The 20,009-nt window shown below is 42.6% G+C and overlaps 1 protein-coding gene across 6 annotated transcripts in view; it reads left to right on the top strand.

The window, feature by feature from the left end:
* Window positions 1-8,640, top strand: part of LOC120315816 (multidrug resistance-associated protein 6-like) — a 28,106-nt gene extending 19,466 nt beyond the window's left edge. For all 6 annotated transcript variants that reach the window (XM_039360776.1, XM_039360780.1, XM_039360779.1 and 3 more), the window contains 9 exons: window positions 47-357; window positions 1,226-1,425; window positions 2,115-2,241; window positions 2,353-2,454; window positions 3,471-3,617; window positions 4,155-4,313; window positions 5,014-5,180; window positions 6,380-6,574; window positions 7,908-8,640. In XM_039360776.1, coding sequence (XP_039216710.1) covers window positions 47-357; window positions 1,226-1,425; window positions 2,115-2,241; window positions 2,353-2,454; window positions 3,471-3,617; window positions 4,155-4,313; window positions 5,014-5,180; window positions 6,380-6,574; window positions 7,908-8,019 — 1,520 coding nt within the window. In that variant the 3' untranslated portion in view covers window positions 8,020-8,640. The remainder of the gene's footprint in view (window positions 1-46; window positions 358-1,225; window positions 1,426-2,114; window positions 2,242-2,352; window positions 2,455-3,470; window positions 3,618-4,154; window positions 4,314-5,013; window positions 5,181-6,379; window positions 6,575-7,907) is intronic.
* The last annotated feature ends 11,369 nt before the right edge of the window (window positions 8,641-20,009 follow it).

Below are 20,009 nucleotides of genomic sequence, written 5' to 3'. Positions count from 1 at the left end.
GCCCCAGCTGCCTGAAACAGCGGGAATCTTTCATCTTTTGTTGCAGCCATTGGGAAATTCGGATCTGTTGCTGCTGTGTTTTTGGCCGGGATCGTGGCTTCCCGTAAGCTCTTCCAGCAGCTCCTGTGGGATGTTCTCCGGTCTCCAATGATCTTCTTTGAGCAGACTCCCAGCGGTAACCTACTCAACCGTTTCTCCAAAGAAATGGACGCAATTGATTCCATCATCCCAGACAAGCTGAAGTCTCTGCTGGGCTTCCTATTTAACCTTCTGGAGATCTATGTTGTGATTGTGGCGGCCACCCCAATGGTTTTGGTGGCTATTTTGCCTCTGTCAGCCTTATACATTGCTTTTCAGGTGTGTAGCGTCTTCAGAACTAGAACTAACTAGAAAACTTGATCTATCTGTTTACCTATAGATAGAACTAGAACTAGAACTATTGTGTATGGATAGAACTAGAACAAGATCAAGATCAAGAACTAGAACTAACTAGAACTACATACATATATACACATATATACATACATACATACATACATACATACATACATACATATATATATATATATGGTACAAATAAAATACGAACACCAGGAGAGTATAAATATAAAAATATACTTTACTATATTTATCATTTATTTATCTATCTATTTATTTTATTTTTTTAGATAGAATTAGAACCTGAACCAGAATCCAGAACCAGAGCTAGATAGAACTATCTATTTAATTGTGTGTATGGATGGCACTAAAACTGGAATTGAAACTGGAACTGGAACTAGAACTTATCGTCTACTTAACTCTCTGTGTGGATAGAAATAGAACAGGAACTAGAACTAGAACAGGAACTAGAACTAGAAGTATCTATTTATACACACAGACATCTCTTTGAGATATAGACAGAAACAGAGATAGAGATAGAAATAAAATATGTAAATTTTCGTGATGGAGGCTTTGGAACCTCCCGTGGAAACTTTTTCAACCAAAAAGCAAAAATTTATGGAAGGCAGAGAAAGTCCTGCTCCTTTTCCTTCTTCTTCTCCTTGGAGGGCACTTTCCCTACAAATAATGTGCTAGAGTTCCCAATCTTCTCCCCAATGTAGGAGAGATCCCACCTCCCACCTCCCTTGCGCTAAGGCTGAGCTCCCTCCAAGCCAAACCCAAGCCCTTGGGATCAATATGGACTTCCTTCTTTAGCGGCCTCTTCTTTCTTCCTTTCCCTGCGCAGGTCTTTTTTGTCACCACCTCCTGCCAACTGAAACGCTTGGAAGCCGCAAGCCGCTCACCCATCTATTCCCACGTCTCCGAGACCTTTGAAGGGAGCAGCCTCATTCGTGCTTTCAGAGCCCAGCAGCGTTTTGTTGTCCAGAATGATGTCAGAGTAGATGAAAACCAGAAGATGTCTTTCCCTGCAGTGGTTGCTGACAGGTATAAAGAATTTCACTGGCTGGGAGGGAAGAAAACACCTTGTTCAGACAACTTGTTAAAGGGGACAGTGCCTGCTCTCTCAGCCTAGTTAGACCTGGAGCAATGTTTTCTTTCTCTTCTTCTCTCCTCTCCCCCTTCCCTTCCTTCCTCATCCATTCTCCACCTTTCCTTCCTCCTTCCCTTCCCTTCTGCATCCATTTTCCATCTTCCCTTTCCTTTCCTTCCCTTCCTCATCCATTCTCCACCTTCCCTTCTTCCTTCCCTTCCCTTCCTCATCCATTCTCCATCTTCCCTTCCCTTCATCCATTCTCCACCTTCCCTTCCTCCTTCCCTTCCCTTCCTCATCCATTCTCCACCTTCCCTTCTTCCTTCCCTTCCCTTCCTCATCCATTCTCCATCTTCCCTTCCCTTCATCCATTCTCCACCTTCCCTTCCTCCTTCCCTTCCCTTCCTCATCCATTCTCCACCTTCCCTTCCTCCTTCCCTTCCCCATCCATTCTCCACCTTCCCTTCCTTCTTCCCTTCCCTTCCTCATCCATTCTCCATCTTCCCTTGCCTTGCCTTGCCTTCCTTTCCTCATCCATTCTCCACCTTCTCTTCCTCCTTCCCTTCCTCATCCATTTTCCATCTTCCCTTCCTCCTTCCCTTGCCTCCCTCCCCTCCCCTCCCCTCCCTATTTCCTATTCCAGATGGCTTGCCACCAACATTGAGATTCTGGGGAACACCATTGTCCTCTTTGCAGCTTTGCTCGCTGTGGTGTACAAAGCCCATCTCAGTCCTGGCACGGTGGGCTTTTCCATCTCCTCTGCTCTTCAGGTAAGCTCTGGGTAGGCAGCATAATAGAACTTTAGGCAATGCATTTACTTCTGAGGTTTTGTGTGGGCTTTCAATGGCCTGGGGTCATAGACTCCCCTTCTTCTTTGCCAGATCACTGGCGTCCTGAACTGGATGGTGCGTGCCTCGGCGGAAATTGATAACCAAATCATGTCTGTGGAAAGAGTGAGAGATTATTCACAGAGCCCCAAAGAGGTAAGTCTTTCTTCTCATCAGTCACAAAATGGCCCAGCTCATTTCCTCATTTAGTTAACCCTGGATCTCCTGTCTGTCTGCCCACCTAACCTGTCTGTCTGTCAGCCCTCCCAGGTAAACTAGCAATAGAACACTAAACCATCTAATTCTATTTTGTTGTAAGGCTGCAGTATCTTGCAAATCTGAAAATGCAAATCTCCTGCTGTCACTTTTATCAGTCTGAAATGTTAAGTGGATCTTACTTGCGTTTCTTTCTTTGCCCGTTAAGCAATTGTGTAGTCTCTTGTCTTATATGAGCCCTGGTGGCACAGTAGTTAGAATGCAGTATTGCAGACTAACTCTGCCCTCAGTCTGGAGTTCAATTATGATAGGTTTAAGGTGGACTCAGCCTCCCGTCCTTCCGAGGTTGGTAAAATGAGGGCCCAGATTGTTGGGGGCCATAGGCTGACTTTGTAAACCGCTTAGAGCAAGCTGTAAAGTATTGTGAAGCTGTATATAAATCTAAGTGCTATTGCCATTGACTCAACCTTCCCTCCTTCCGAGATGCGTAAAATGAGGACCCGGATTGTTGGGGGCAAGAGGCTGACTTTATAAACAGCTTAAAGAGTGCTGTAAAGCACTATGAAGCAGTGTATAAGTCTCAGTGCTATTGCTGTTTCTATTGCTCTCTTTCCCCTTCATCCCTCACGGTCATGCATATGATTGGACACTCCCTGGTTGGCAAATCAGAATAATCCCGTTTGTGCATCGTACCACACCAAAATGAAAAGATGATACTGTGGTTCACTGCAAAGTAGCACGTATCCCAATTGTGGGGTCGGAAGCACGTCTGTCATTCACTCGCCTGAAAAAAAGCCAACCCAAGTAGTTTTAAGTCCTTACTGCTGCAATCAGATCTTGTTTTGTGTGTGTGTGTGTGTGTGTGTGTGTGTGTTTGTGTGTGTGTAGTTTTGCCTCTTTGAGCTTCTCTTGGGATTTGCTAATATGAGCTAGCATTGTCGTTGCATCTCTTTCAGGCTCCATGGACTTTGGATGATCCTCTCCAGGGTGGCAGCTGGCCCACTGAAGGAGCCATTGAACTCAGAGGCTATAGTTTACGATACAGGCCAGAATTAAGCCTAGCTCTGAAGAATATCAACCTAAAGATCAAACCTCATGAAAAGGTAAGACTTAATAGAGCAATGTTTCTCATCCTGGACAACAAAGATATCTGGACTTCAACTCCCAGAATTCCCCAGCCAGCATGAAAGATCACCTAGTCCAGGGGACTCCGAACTTGGCAAATTTAAGTCTTGTGGACTTCAACTCCCAGAATTCCCCAGCAGGGGGGGAATTCTGGGAATTGAAGTCCACAAGACTTAAAGTGGACAGGTTTGGAGACCCCAGATCTCGTCCAAAGTCTTATTCCTTGCACTAGAAAGTTTGGTCCCTTAAAACATCCAGCATTCAGTAGGGACTAAGCTGTTGATTTTGGACCTGTGAGATACAGATGGAAGTCCTTGCTGGACCAGTGAATCCACAAGTATATTTGAACCGGTTTTATTTTTTTAATAAGCAAAGTTCATGCGGTGGTTGTGGTGAGAACGTAACAAGGAGATACTCCTCTATATTTGAGAAAGCAGGATAAGGAAGAGTAATTCTCTCTCCTTGTTTCCCATCAGGTGGCTCTTCCTTCTCCAACCTCTGTTTTTCTCTTGTAGGTGGGCATCGTTGGAAGAACAGGGGCTGGGAAATCGTCCCTTGCAATGGGGCTTCTGAGACTTGTGGAAGCTGCTGATGGGGAGATTGTGATCGACGGAATCAACATTGCCCAAATGGGCCTGCACAACCTGAGAAGCAAGATTACGATTGTCCCACAGGTATGAAGTCAGTTTATCCCTTTCACTTGTTATTGTTCTATTCCCCCCCGCCCCCCAATAATATTGATATCCCAAGCCACACCTTCAACAGACACCGATGTTTCATTCGGTCTTTCATGATGGGGGTCAAGATCTTTTGCATGATCTTGTAGGATGTTGTAGATAACCTCCATCGCAATAACCCAAAGTTGTCAGGTACAAGTAACTTGAGTTGAGTTCAAAGCACTAAAAGTTTATTACATACTACCCATATACAAGAATCTGGTCTACTAACGGTCAAGTCAAATTGGCACTAGATGTGGGTCAGTGAAATTCACAGGAGACTGGACTTGGCTCTTTTGTGGCTGCACGGTGATTCCAAACTGATGATGCCTTTAACCCCATCCTTGAGCTCAGCCTGCTCATTTCCTACACAAGTCAGCATAAAGAAGGCAAAAAGAGAATTGCAACTAAATATTTACACAGGGGCGCATATTCCTCTCAAATCAGTTCTCCAATGTTTTTTTTTCTTTCAACGCCTCGCAAAGTCAACGTTATATATGCATTTTGGGTTGCATCTTCTCATATCTGTACACTTTAGCGACCTTGTGATATCCATGTGTTCACCTTTCTTCATCTACTGGATCCCCAAGGATAGCTTCGCTCCTGTGCTATGGAAAATAGACTCCATATCTTGTGTTTCTTCTCTTCTTGTGCTCAGGACCCAGTCTTGTTCGGGGGTTCTTTGAGAGAGAACCTCGATCCCTTGGACCAATACTCGGATGGGGATATCTGGACTGCTTTGGAGCAGACCCAACTCAAGAGCTTTGTTTCAGATCTGCCAGGTCAGCTGGCCTATGAGTGCTCTGAAGGAGGTGGAGATCTAAGGTACTCAAACCAGAGATGGAAAGAAGAAACATCTCTTCTGTTGTGATTTGGGGGCTTGGTTTGTTTGTTTGTTTTTCGAGTTATGGGCTCATCGATGTTTCTGATGACCGTGCCTTGCTTCAACTTGGGTTTACAATTTTGAGATGGATTGTAATCGATGGGAGATTAGACCCAGAGGCCGATTGTGGTTTAATTCCTAACACTTTTATTCCTAACCTTTTGAGGTTATCCTCAAAGAGAGGACCACTGAAAAGCACTTAAAATAACAGCCTAGGGAACTTTTGATTTAACAGAGTGTTTGGGGAAAGCGGTGCCCGTCACCCTGCCTAAGTTGCAAATGTTGTCATTTGTGGTGATTGATGTCATTTGCATAATGACATCATTATGTAAATGCCATGAATTGCGGCAAATTGTATACAGTTCAAATTAATGTAAATTTAAGAGTTTCAACCAGAATACTCTGGATGCAAGAGACTCATATAGTATTGGCAGAGGGTGGGCGGAGGGGATTGGATATGTTGAGGGGAGTGTGGGTCTGTACTAAAATGTACTAAATTGGGGGTTGGTTAAATCAGTTGTAGGCCACACTTGTGTTCCAAAAAATCATTTTGTAATCAGATCTGAGGCATTGCACAGATCTGTGGTGCATTTGGTTTTGTGGCATGCTTGGTGCTCTCTGAGCTTGGTTACTTTCTTGCAGACATTCTGTTACCCAACTAGGTGCACTGATGATGTTACCTAGGTGGGTAATAAAATGTCTGCAAGAAAACCACCAAGCTCTCCTATTTGACGAGATGAAAATTTAATGAAAAGAAGGACTAGGGAGAATATGATAGCATTGTTATAATATTTGAGGGGCTGCCACAAAGAAGAGAGGGTCAACCTATTCTGCGGAGTACTTGAAGGCAGGACAAGAAGGAATGGATGGAAACCAAAGGAGAGAACCAACCTAGAATTAAGGAGAAATTTCCTGACAGGGAGAACAATTAATCAGGGTCACAACTTGCCTTCAGAAGTTATGGATGCTCCAACACTGGAGGTTTTTAAGAAGAGACTGGACAATCATTTGTCTGAAATGATATAAGGTTTCCTGCCTGAGCAGGGGGTTGGACTAGAAGACCACCAAGGTCCCTTCCAACTCTGCTATTCTGTAGATAGGGATTACCTTGGATTTTCATTGTCTCCCCATTTTCTTCCAGTGTTGGTCAACAGCAGCTCATCTGCCTGGCCCGGGGTCTACTTCGGAAAGCCAAAATCCTGATTCTGGATGAGGCCACCACAGCTGTGGACCTTGAAACAGACCTGCAGATTCAGTCTACCATAAGGAGTCAGTTCAAGGACTGCACAGTTTTGACCATTGCCCATCGGCTAAACGCCATGATGGAATTTGACCGGTAAGAGGTGGCTTTGAAGAGGATTCCCAAGTGAATGGATAAAATGGCCTGAAGAAACGGAGGGAGATGTGGCGATATTATTTGAAATTGGAGCAGAAAAATAAAAACAGGAGGAGATGTATTTGGAACATACACTTGGAAAATAAGAATTTAAATCTATCAAAGGGCCAAAAATAGAGAGAAAGATGTAGAATGGAAAGGAGGAGAGAAAGAAAATAAGGTCATCCTCAACTCAAGTCAGAACTCAATATCAATAGACATCTTCAACATTCTAGCTATTACTATCTAGTAAAGGTGGCCTTTGACTTACAAACATTTGTTTGGTGACTGTTTGAAGTTACAACAGCATTGAAAAAAAATGACTTATGACCAGTCCTTGCATTTATAACCATTGCAAAATCCCCACAGTGACATGATCAAAATTCAGTTACTTGGCAACTGGCATATAATAGAAATAGAAATAATAGAAATAGAAATACTGTGGCAAAGGCAAGCAAGGGTAGTACCAATAGTAATAGGCACCTTGGGTGCAATCCCAAAACAACTGGAGCACCACTTGAACACCATCATTGGCATTGACAAATTCGCCATTAGTCAATTGCAAAAGGCAGCCTTACTAGGAACTGCTTCCATCCTGAGATGAGATCTGTAATACCATCGAACATCCACATCTGCCTATCCCAGGTCCTTGGTAAGGACTCGATAGATAGACAAAAATGCCAAATCCAGTCTGAACATCTGGCTGACTGTGCGATGATCAATAATAATAATAATAAAGTTGGAAGGGACCTTGGAGGTCATCTAGTCCAATCCTCTACTCAGGCAAGAAACTCCATACTATTTCAGACAAATGGCTGTCCAGTCTCTTCTTAAAAACTTCCAGTGTTGGAGCATTCACCGCTTCTGGAGACAGGTTGTTCCACTGGTTAATTGTTCTGATTGTCAGGAAATTTCTCCTTAGTTCTAGATTGCTTCTCTCCTTGATTAGTTTCCATCCGTTGCATGACAATTGCAGCGTCTCAGATCATGTAATTGCCCTTTGCAACCATCCCAGCTGGCTTTTGATGAGCAAAGTCAATGGGGAAGCCAGATTCACTTAACAACTATGGCAAGGAAGCTTGTAAAACGGGGCAAAACTCACTTAATAACTGCCTTGCTTAACAACGGATATTTGGGGCTGAATTGTGGTCAAAAGTCGAGGACTACCTGTAATACGTTCACCCATTTCTCTAAGTTTAGCAGGCCCGAAAGCCGTTGCTTAAGGAGACTGAGTCACTGAGGTAGCTTTTATCCAGTGGCCTTGTAGACTAATGTTCGTTTCTAATATTTGCAGAATTCTAGTGATGGAAAATGGACAAGTGGCCGAATTCGACACCCCAGAAGCATTGAGAGTTCAGAAGGGACTATTCTACAAAATGGCGGCGGACTCAGGGCTGGTGAGGTGACGGAGGGGAAAGAGCAGGCTGGATGGCTGCTTCTTCTGAAAAAGGACATTTTCTCATGCTTCTGCCTGTGAGCAGGGAGAGCTCAATCCTTGGCTTGTAAGACGATGGATGCTCTCTCTTGCTGCCTAAGTGCAGAGCAGATGGGGAACAGAAGTCTGACTCTTCCCAGCTTAATTTCAGCAGGGCCCTTTACTGCACCCACAATGCTGAAACCAGCAGGCACTGACCATGATCCACGCCTGGCTCAAGCAGAGGTCGCTGCCTACGCCGTCCCTGCCAGCCGAAAACACTGTGCAGATGGTTGCCAGGACCCATTGCACCGGCCTGCATTTTGGCGTGATCATGTCACCCATTGACTCATAATCTCCTTCACTGACTGTTGCTTTGTCCCCAATTAAAGCAACGAAATTACAGAAATAGTACATGCTAAACTGATCAGCGGAGCCAACTACTGTATCGTATCCCGCTGGAGACTGGATGAAATAGCAGAACATCGGAATAACAGAGTTGGGAGGGACTTTGGAGGTCTTCTAGTCCAACCCCCTGCTTGAGCAGGGGAGCCTATACCACTCCAGACAAGTAGAAATCCAGTCTCTTCTTAAAAACTTCCAGTGATGGAACACCCACAACTTCTGGACGCAAGCCGTTACACTGGTTGATTGTTCTCTCTATCAGGAAATTTTCTCCTTAGTTCTAGGTTGCTTCTCTCCTTGATTAGTTTCCATCTATTGCTTCTTGTCCTGCCTTCGGGTGCTTTGGAAAATAGTTTGACTCTTCTTGTCTTTGTAGGAGTCCCAGTGATGGCATTCAGCCAGTTTGCACCAGTTTGGCAGAACCGGTAGCTAATTTTTTGTTGCCCAGGCCCAGAATGGACTTCCGGAAGCGGCATCCACACAGACAACCGGTTGTTCACATATTTGAATCCCATCTCTGAGGAGTCCCTCAGTGACTGAGGATATCCAATATCCTTAGATATTGGAACACTGCTGTCATGTCACCCCTAACCTTTCTTTTCTCTAGACTGACCATGCCCAATTCCTGCAGCCGTTCTTCATATGTTTTAGCCTCCACTCCCCTAATCATCTTTCTTGCTCTTCTCTGCTCTCTTTCCACAGCATCCATTTTTTTTGTATATTTTTGTACACGTTGCAAACTCAGCCTTTCAGAAGATGCTATTGTCCCCTCACCTCATATTCCTGGGGTGGCTCAGGGTGGGTGCCCGAACAGCGTTAACACCTTGATCTAACCTTGATGGCAATCATGTATTGAAGCAAAAAATCAACTAGCACAGGGCAGTTGAGATGCCTTCTCATCGTCCATTCTGCCTCCTTCTCTCTCTCTTTCTCTGTCCCTCTCTGATTCACCCTTCTCAGCCCCTCCTCCAGCTTGCAAAAAAGAGCTGAAATACTCAAGCCCGTCTTTGTAAAGGGGGATCTCCTTTCCCTCCCCTCCTGCATCAGAGCTGCCTCTGAAAGGAGAGGCCTGATGTGGTTTTGCTAAAGCCGAGCTGGTTTCCAAAATCATGGAGCTACAGCAAGTGATGGTTCTGTTCTCCATGTTTATGGTTGGCAACTCAAAGCGTAAGTAAAAGGAACCATGGAATCTCCTCTCTATCTATCTATCTATCTATCTATCTATCTATCTATCTATCTATCTATCTATCTATCTATCTATCTATCTGTTGTGTGTGTGTTGTGTGTGTGTTTCCTCAGGGTCCCTTGGCCAGTGTCTCATCTGATTTTCTCCAGCCATGCCATTTTAATAGAAGAGTTTGTGGTATTTAATATGAGAGAGAGAGTGAGAGAGAGAGAGAGAGAGAGAGAGAGAGAGAGAGAGAGAGAGAGAGAGATGGTGATGGGCTATCAAAGTTGGCCAAGGTTGAGTAAAATCACACCCATCAACTTCAACTTCAAGGGTTCAAAAGCCAGCCAAGGGGTTAATCTTCTCAAAAATGATTTTGATTGCTTTTAATACCAGTTTTGTAAATCTTCCATGCTTTCTGTATCTTACCTAAGACACCACATATCTAGCTTTGCAGTTTATGTTTCTCTCGCTATTCTGGTTGAAGTCACCAGTCAAAAATGAAGGCTGCTTACCTGGTCAGGGGTGGGAAAAAAACCCAAAGACTTTTCTTTTTTTGAATAACTGGAAATCTTACGTGGACTTTCTGCTGAGAAAAAAGAAAAGATTGAACTGATGATTTGGGGATAAAAGGGGCTAAACAGGATGGAGAAAAGGATGAGATGCTAATTACTCAATAGAACAGCAAAAGGCATCACTATGTGTTCTCTTTTCGTTCCTTTTTTTTCTTTTTCTCACTATCTTTTCTGTATGCATTTATTGTATCCCAAAACTCTAATAAAACTATAAAACAAAAAAAACCCAGAAAATTTGTATAGAAAATAGTTTTTTTAAACATGTATATCAGGGAGGCTTGCTCACAATTTATTGTATTTAGGAGGGTGTGAACGCTGCATATTTGTCTGGAAAATGACATTCAAGCAAATGTATATTAGCCAGGGTACATGCATGCCTATTTTTTATATGAACTTTGGCGAAAAAAACTTTTAAAGGTCTCACCCAAGCATTAAGAAAAGCTTACAGCAATAGGACAAGCTAAATTTAAGCTGGGGGGGGGGAGAAAAAAACAAAGAGAATCTGACTTGAATAAATTGTTTTGTCAACACAGATGTTGGAAGAACTGGATTTTCCCCAAACTGGTAGTTTGAAAAGGCTCTTAACTGTGTCTCCTGGAAGGAACACACAGAATAGGATTTGGCTTTTCCCCAAATCTTTTTTTTTTTCCTCTGAATTTTGCAGAAAACAGTTTTCAGCACTTGTTAAACTCGTTCTTGATCCTCCAGAGATAATTTATACTTTTATGATAGGTAACAAGAGGGTGGTTGGAATGGAGAAACGGGGTGGAATCAAAAGAACAACATCTGGATCAGAGGAAAAAATCGCTCCTGCCTTCAGTTAGAAAGTTCCTACCATGATTATACAATCCACCCTGATCCTCTCATTTTATTGAGTACGTAGAGATCTTTTTTTTCTCCAAATAGATGTGAATAAAATAGTGGGGTTTTCTTGAGGCTGCAGGAAAGAGACGGAGGAGGGGGTGTCAATGAAGAGATTAAAACCTTCGGATCACAGCCTCTGAACAAAAGGGCTCCTGTTTACAATTTCAGCATCTGGGTCTGCCTCCCGCAATACCAGCCTTCACTGCTCCTCATCTCTGTTTTCCCATTTTCCAACTTTTCTCTTGCCGTGAACCTGCACAGGCAGTCCTCGACTTACAACAGTCCATTTAGTGACTGTTTAAAGTTACAACGTCACTGGAAAAAAATAAAGGATGACCGTTTTCCCCACTTACAACCGTTGCAGTGTCCCCAGGGTCATGTGATTGAAATTCAGACGCTGAATTTTTGACAGTGGCAGTATCACTGGGATCGTGTGGTCCCCTTGGGCGACCTTTCTGACCAGCAAAGTCAGTGGGGGTAGCCAGATTCACTTAACGACCGTGTTGCTAAGTTAACAATTAAGCGATTCCCTTAACAAGCGTGGGAAGAAAAATCGTAAAAGGGGGCAAAGCTCACTTAACCAACATCACTCTTAGCAACCTAAATTTTGGGCTCCATGGTGGTCGTAAGTGGAGAACTAGCTGTAGTTTGCTGATGTGAAGTCCTCCAGCTGATGATCTATTTAGAAGGGAGGGGAGGCCTTGGATCCCCTCCAAGGTTAATCAGACAAGTGGTTGATGCCTTAATCCTTCTGTCCTTGAAGCTGGGAGTCAGTGCCACTACAACAGATGCTTGTTCTGTTTCCCCCACTCCTGAATCCATTCATCCCATCCTTGTATAAATGTGGCAGTTTCCAAGACGACCGGCGTGACTTTCTGCAAATGTTACGTTGCTCCTTGAACGTTTTCCTAGACCTACGGTAAATAAACAGTTGCAGAATCCCCAAGTCAAGAAGCTTGCAAATGCTTTTCCGACCATTGCTATTGGTTTATCGTTTCAGGAAGCCCAGAAAATTTCCAGCACAAATACTCTTGTTCATCCCAGTGTGCAGGTAAGAGGATGAAGCAAATTTTCAGTAAGAAAACACAAGCAAATATAAGATATATGAATCTGCTAGTCCCTTCCATGTCCCTTCACTGATTAATCCAAATATCAGCCATCTGAATTTGTGCAATCCGTGTAAGAGCTAAACCTTAAGTTGAAACACAGGGGCGTTAGACATGTTAACACCTTCAGAAGGATGCAGGGTTTGAACCCTGGTGGGTTGGTTTGAATGGGACCAGTGCAAACCTTTGGTGGGCACCCCTCCTGTTTTCTTCTTCTGAGTTGATAGCATGCTAAGGACTTCATAAAATGAGATCCCAGGAACGTAGGATGCCTTCTCAGTCCCCAAAAGATCAGAATATCATATTCCTGCTGGTGTTTGCAACTCCCAAGGCAATCCATTCTAATGCCCCATTCCAAAAATTATCTTGACATGTTTAGAAATTAATAAGGCAATCAAAATGGGTAGAGCTTTGAATGCATCTTCATAGCTGCCATCTTCACTTTTTTGACCGTGTCCTGTGGACATTCAGGAAGAGTTGCAAAAGTTATCTGTCTAATATTCTCTAACGCCTAATCACATGGACTAATTTATTGCATCCACCTCAAACAGTGGCCCCCAACCTTTGAGGCACTAGGGACCGGTTCCATGGAGAGAGGTTTTTCTGTGGACTGCAAGAGGCGTGGTTTTGCGTGCTGCCTACATCTGGTGGATGGGGCTTTGCTTGTTTGGGCGGCCTGGTTTCTAGCATGCCATGGACCGGTGCTGGTCCATGGATCAGGGGTTGGGGACCCCTGACCTAAAGGATCTCCTCCAAAGCTGCTTTAAACAACTGGGCTCCATGAAGACACTGTCTCAGAACCCAGCTTTGCTTTCACAGGTTTTAGCACTGTTTCCGTGGGATCCAGATTTAGCTATAGCTACTCAACATCTACCACTACGTTCCTTCAAGGAAGGGCCTACCAGAGAAGTGGCATCATCCTGGAAAGTACAGTTGTGGTCAAGGTGTTGGCAAATTGTCATCGAATTTTAAAAGTGAGTAGTGCAATCAAGTGGGTTGAACCATTCGAGGGAGCATTCGTTTTCTTCCCTGGAAATAAAAGCAATTGGGGTAAGGCAGCTGTATGTGTGTATTAAAAACCCTAAAATCATCATACAAAAAGGGCAGATCTTCTCTGGATTCAAGTCTCAAAAATTGCTCTATGGACTATTTTCCATAGTCTATCTGTCTGTCTATCTACCCACCCACCCACCTATCTATCTACCCATCCTAAGTTCTCTCTCTCTCTCTCTCTCTCTCTTCCATCCATCCATCCATCCATCCATCCAACATCATTTATCATCTGTCTGTCTATCTATCTATCTATCTATCTATCTATCTATCTATCTATCCATCTATCTCTCTTGAACTACTTGAGAGTTGTATTGTGTTGACATCTGTTCTTATCCCTAGTTGCAAAGAGTACAGATCAAAACCATCTTTGAATCCGAGGTGAAGTTGATGAATGAAAATGACAATTTAAGGTAAAACAGCTTTGGGTCCCAAAAACAATCTTTGAGCAAGATGGGCAAGAACTTACTAAGTAGAATACTACTCTAGGATTCCAACCTTCCCTCGGTGCCTCGTTAATTATACAGTAATTAAGTCCACCGATCTTGCTGTTGGTCGACCTCTTCTTCTCTTTTTTTCTACCTTTCCCAGTTTTTCAGCCTTCTCCAGAGAATTACATCTTTGTATTGATTGATTGATTGATTATGTGCTCTCGAGTTAGTGTCAACTCTAAAAGGCCACATAGATAGATTTTCTCCATGATCAGGTCTTCCAATGGCTTATTATGATTGAGTTCCTTTCTATGTGTTGGTCATTATCTTCTTCTCTTCCCTTCCTAAACATCATAGAGTACTCCAGAGGATTAGGTCTTCACCTTCTTCATTTCCTTAGCTTATAAAATCTTCTTCTTATTGTCTTCCAGGGAAATATTGGAGCGATACCCAGTGTGGTTTTGTTTTCATAATGGGAAAGTTCTGAAGATATTTCCTCAGAAGAATGAGTCAACTTGGGCCCTAAACGTCAAACGGGGTATCCTCAGTGCTCTCCAGACATCATCGTTGGGAGCTGTTGCCAACAACAGTGTGGATGAGGTGAAGTTCTTAGATCGCAAGGCATAGTTTAGCCCATTCATAAGGCTATGCTCAGAAGGATCTCATTTTACCAATTTAGTGGCGTTTCTTACCTATCTCATTTCTTTCCAGTAAGTTATGGGTAAGAATTACATTTTGGGTAACTAAGGACAGTAATCCTGACTTTGTTTTCCTTATATGCTGTTACTTCAGGTGGATATTTCAGGGAAATGTCCCACTCAATACCAACAGAGAGGTATCGTCCTTCTGAAGACAAAAGATTTCAACTTGTGTTCTCATCATTTTTCTGCATTTACTTTCCTGAGATCTGTGGCTCTTCCCAATGCATTGGTGAGGACAATGGCACCAAAGCTTAATTTCTTTACCACAAGGGGCTGATTACAAAGCACTTAAAAAGTTTAGATACTGTAGAGTATTATCTGAGCTTGGTTGCATGTTTGCAAACATTTCATTACCCAAACTAGGTAACATCATCAGGGCTAGTGAGTGTGAGTTTGGAAGCAGAGTCTAGAAATTAGAAGGACATGTCAAGTTGGTTAAATGTGCAGCCATGTCAGGTATGGGTCATCCTTGGTGTTCATTCATGCAGTAAGAAATTCTTACTTTCCCCCTATTTTGTTTGGCTGTTGATCAGGTCTACATCACTGTATAAAAACCATTTCTTCTGTTTGATGGCTTTTTCATATAACGTTCAGGTTTGCCATCTGCACACTTTCGAAATTTCACAGCTAAATCTGTGGTATCCAGAACAGTCTAGATTATTTACATCATTTCATCACAACCTAATGATGGAATTGATGTAACCAATACAAATGATGCATTTTTGGATTTAACAGACCGTTGGGAGTAACAGACAGTGCCTTTTTCTCCATTCAACTAAGGGTCTAACTGTGTATGTAAGGTGAACCACCAATTATAATCCAAATTCAATAAATAAATAAAAGGGGATCCCATATTTTGGGAATCACCAGAGTCCCGTTCTGTCATGTTTTATGTCATTATATGTTGTGGAGGGGATAAGGTTTTAAATATGTTGGATTTTATTGAATTGAATTCACAAGTTATTTATTGAGGTTGAACATTATTACAACTGACCCTGTTGTTATTCCCCCCCCTTTAATTGTGTCCTGCTTTGGGATGCTTTTTAGCAACTGTGATGTCAGTTAGAAATAGCATCACTAAATGAAGCATAATTGGCCTCCATTTTGTGTTGTTTAAAATGGCTTTGATTAGATCCGCATCACTGATCCAGTAGATCACACGTGTCTGCTTCACTCCCAGGAGCAGTTTCTGTCTTCCAAATCTGAATGTGTCCAGAGATTTGAGGAAAAAGGAATCCTTGCAGAAATCAAATGTATGGAGTCCCACCTCGTTACACCTCCTGCAAGGAAGGCCAGTGGAGTGAAAATGCACACTCGGACAGTTTTGAAGCTCTTCCAAACTGAAGTTCATAGCATATCCCAGGAAAAAGGTTGGTTGATGTTTCCAAGCAAGTACAAATTAATGGGATGACTGTTGCATGGCCAACCCTTCTATGGGGTAGAGCCAAAGAAAAGTGATTTGTTACTGCTTTAATTCAGTTTCTGGACAGTTGGTTGGAGATGTTGCTTCTCGTTGGATCCCAAAATAAAATAGGTTGGGTACTTCCATTCACCAAGGAAGATGAATGGAATTTATTGCTCCATGTTAGGGAACAAATATCTTTGAACGATGCTTTCTGTGTATTTCCTATATCTGTAATGTAACGCGGGTTTCATTTCTCTAGTAACCACTAGTGACCTCTATGAAAGCAGCCTGCTCTATGAAAAAGAGAAAAGGACAACATTGTCCAAAGAGGAGGAAATGAAAGAAGTAGTTGATGTTCTTCAGAAGCTCTGCGTGAAACCTGTCATGGATACTGAGGTAGCTTATTGAAGGTGTGACATGAGCGCTAGCGTTGGACTTTTGCTTGCTTTTGCCATAGTCGTTTTATTTCTATTTGCAGGTCTTTTTATTTTAGAATAGAATAGAATAACAGAGTTGGAAGGGACCTTGGAGATCTTCTAGTCCAACCCCCTGCTCAAGCAGGAAACCCTATACCATTTCAGACAAATGGCTGTCCAGTCTCTTCTTTAAAACTCCCAGTGTTGAAGCATTCACAACTTTTGGAGGCAAGTTGTTTCACTGGTTAATTGTTCTGACTGTCAGGAAATTTCGTCTTAGTTCTAGGTTGCTTCTCTTCTTGATGAGTTTCCATCCGTTGCTTCTTGCCCATCCATTGCTTCTTGTTATCTTCTATTCTATTCTGCTCTCTCTGGGTACTGCCACATCCACTATCCAGACTTTTTTTGTCTTTCTTATTGACAGTTGTTAACTCTGGGGTGTTATGTGGCAGATGTTTGTCTGTTTGGATTCTAAAGTCACAGACTCCTTTAGTTTCATCATTTTTTTACGATTCCATCTGTTTTGTGGCCTGACCAGTTCATTCTTGCAGGCAAGTGATATTTCTTGCAGATATTATGATTATTATTTGCCTTCAAGTTAGGGTTGGCTCCTGGTGATTATGAACTCCTCCAGTGTTTTTCAAAATAGGCAAAGTAATAGAAAATGAAGATGTTATTATGAGCACAGGTCAGCCTACTATTCTTCCTATGTCCTGTGTTGACCACATCTCCGTAGGCTTAGCTTCTTGTTATATTCTCTGCTCCAACCTACTCTTCTTATCTCCAAATCTGCATCCTTTAACAAAAAAAATCCTCTTGCCTGGGAATAGACCTATGGGAAATGTCCACAAGATTGCCGTGGAAACCCCATCTTTACTAGCCAGGCATAGTCTCCCTTGTTCCCTGCTATTATTTTGCTTTTAGATGGGGTGAGATTATACATGCTATTCAGACAAGCAAAACAAAACTGAATGAAAGGAGGCCGGGAGGAATCTCCCTCACCCCCATTGAAAGCAGAGGAGGAAATGCTTGTCACTCACAGGGGAGCCTCTATAGAGTGGCTGCCCACCCACTGCAGGAACAGATTGAATTTAAATGCCGATTAAATAATGGGCTGTGAATTGAGCAAAAGGCTCTGGGGCAGACAGGGAGAAAGAGGAAGCTACACAAAGAGTTGGCTGGGGGGGGGGATGGGAACTCCATGTGAGTTAGATTCCCCTCAAAAGTGACAAGACTTTGGGTTGACATTTTTCAGAGTATTGATTTTTAAATGTATAAACACTAATCTGAGCGACAAAGAATTGAGGCTTTGAACAATGGTGCTGGAGAAGACTCCTGCGGGTCCCTTGGACTGCAAGGCGATCAAAACGGTCAGTCCTAGAGGAGATCAACCCCGACTGCTCTTTAGAAGGCCGGATCCTGAAGTTGAAACTCAAGTACTTTGGCCACCTAATGAGAAGGAAGGACTCACTGGAGAAGAACCTGATGCTGGGAAAGATTGAGGGCAATAGAAGAAGGGGACGACAGAGAAGGAGGTGGCTGGATGGAGTCACTGAAGCAGTAGGCGTGAGCTTAAATGGACTCCACAAGATGGTAGAGGACAGGAAGGCCTGGAGGAACATTGTCCATGGGGTCACGATGGGTCGGACACGACTTCACAACTAACAACAACAAAACACTAATCTGGGTCTCTTTTTCTCTTCAGCCTACAGAGCTATTCCTGAATTTGGTGTTTGCACTTCGAGAGGCCTCCACTGATGCCTTAATGGACCTATGGCAGAGTCCTTCATCCAGATGTCAAGATAACTGGTAAGGTAGCTAAAAACAGGTCCAGAAGTAGCTCAGAAGGTAATGTGGAACATTTAATTAGGATTTATCAAAGTCAGCCCCAAGATCTCTCACCCTGCTCCACCTAGATGGGTATTTACACTGATGGCAATAGATACTTTACCTTTCAATATGATGCAGAAGAAATTCAATTAATTCCATGTCAAGGATGCTCACAGATATGTTCAAACACAGAGACTGAGAGAGATGAACAGGTCCTCCTGAGCTCTTTATACCAAACCTAGTTATACCAAACCTAGAGTTCATAGCTAGTTTTCCTCTTAAGCAGTAGATGGCTGTGCTGGTCTCCAGAGGAATTTGATTCTGTCTTACTGAGAAATCTATTTAGTGGAATTTCATGAAAAAAGCTCCTACGTCAAAGGAAGAGATAACTGAATTATTTCTGTTGTATCAGATCTTTCAGCCTCCATGGAATGGATTTCTGAAAACAAAAATGGATGCTTGCAAAAAAATTTACTAATAACAACCAATGGATTTATCTTTTTTAAAGGGGTAGCAACTTCTTCTTGAAATCAAGAGATAGTCAGAAAGAAGATCAAGAAGATCAGAGAGGCTCAAACTTTACATCCACACACACGTATCCAATTCCCAGTTTCTGTAACACCCCATTTTCTTTTTAATAAATCAAATGAGCCTTTGTGGGAATTGGGTTTCCTTAGTTGTAAGAATCCAACTGGGGCTAATCAACAATACTGAATTCATGGATGGAAGAAAACACCCTTTGACTTCTTATAAGAATAACCTGTCTAGATCAGCCATCTGCCTATCTTAAGACTGAGTTTATTTCTAATTTTTATTTTATTTTATTTATTAAATTTATACACCACCCGTCTCATCTAACAACATTTATGTCCCATAAATTAATCAGGATTCAAGCCCAGTCCATGAATCTCAACCCATCCACCCCCTTACGAATCTCAACCTATAAGTTTATGAGCCTCAAGGATCAACCAGTCTATCAACCTATCAGTCTCCACCGAGCAACCTAGCAAATCGTCCATTCTTTACACACTTCAGTTGTGTCACCATTCTCACATTTCTTTCAGGCAGCCTCTCTTGGAGGCACTTCCCTTTTGTGCGACTGAGCCCTGTGTCGTCCTGATGAAAAAGCTGATTGTTTTGCAAGAAGTAGAAGAGGACCACCTTGAGCGTTTTCTGAGGTCCCTCGCCTTCATCCCAGAGCCCACTGCAGGCATGATCGATGCTTTAGCTGTAAGCATGGATAGCCGATGGCTTGATTGTGGCTGCTTGTGTAGATGCATCAGCTGTATTCACATAAGAGGCTAATCTTAAAAAAAAAAAACCAGGGCAGAAACCAAAATGGGTAAACCAGAATCATCAGGAAAATCAGCGGTTGTTGTATGAATCTGATGACCATCTCAATTAAATAAAGTTGGTTAGTTGGTTGGTTGGTTGGTTGGTTGGTTGGTTGGATGGATGGGTGGGTGGGTGGATGGATGGATGGATGGATGGGGCATATTGAATGACTTACCCAGCATACTATATGTCTTAAACAGGGCATATGGTTTAACTTTATTTGAAAACCTAGTCATGGGTACAGTACTATAGTATAGAATTATTTATACAAGGAACAAGCAACGCAATATCCTCTGGATATGCTGGATCTCAACTTTTATCATTGTACACCTGTGTTTTATAAGCTGGTGTGGTTTCCTAAAACTCACGTATTTGAACCCATGGATATTTTTAATTGTGACATGATTGCTTTTCTTGCTGATCGATAGGTTTATGTGTTTTAACATTGTTCCCTGCTTGTCTAATGTTGTAAACCCCTGTAAGCTAGCTTTATCAGGAGCGTGCAGGTTGACATTTGAAAAATAAATGAGAGAGAGAGAGAGAGAGAGAGAGAGAGAGAGAGATTTTCAATTTGAGAATTAGAACTTTAGACCACATGTCAAAAGTACCAAGGCTCAATTTTAAGGAGAGGAGGTAAAAAATAGTGACATTTTGGTTCAACTCCTGGGTTGCTCCAAATCTTTATAATTGATTAAG

This window comes from Crotalus tigris, unplaced genomic scaffold (genome assembly GCF_016545835.1).
Source record: "Crotalus tigris isolate CLP2741 ecotype Arizona unplaced genomic scaffold, ASM1654583v1 scf7180000019173.45859301935:6455823, whole genome shotgun sequence".
Taxonomy (NCBI): Eukaryota; Metazoa; Chordata; class Lepidosauria; order Squamata; family Viperidae; genus Crotalus; species Crotalus tigris.
This window is presented reverse-complemented; position numbering and strand designations above follow the sequence as displayed.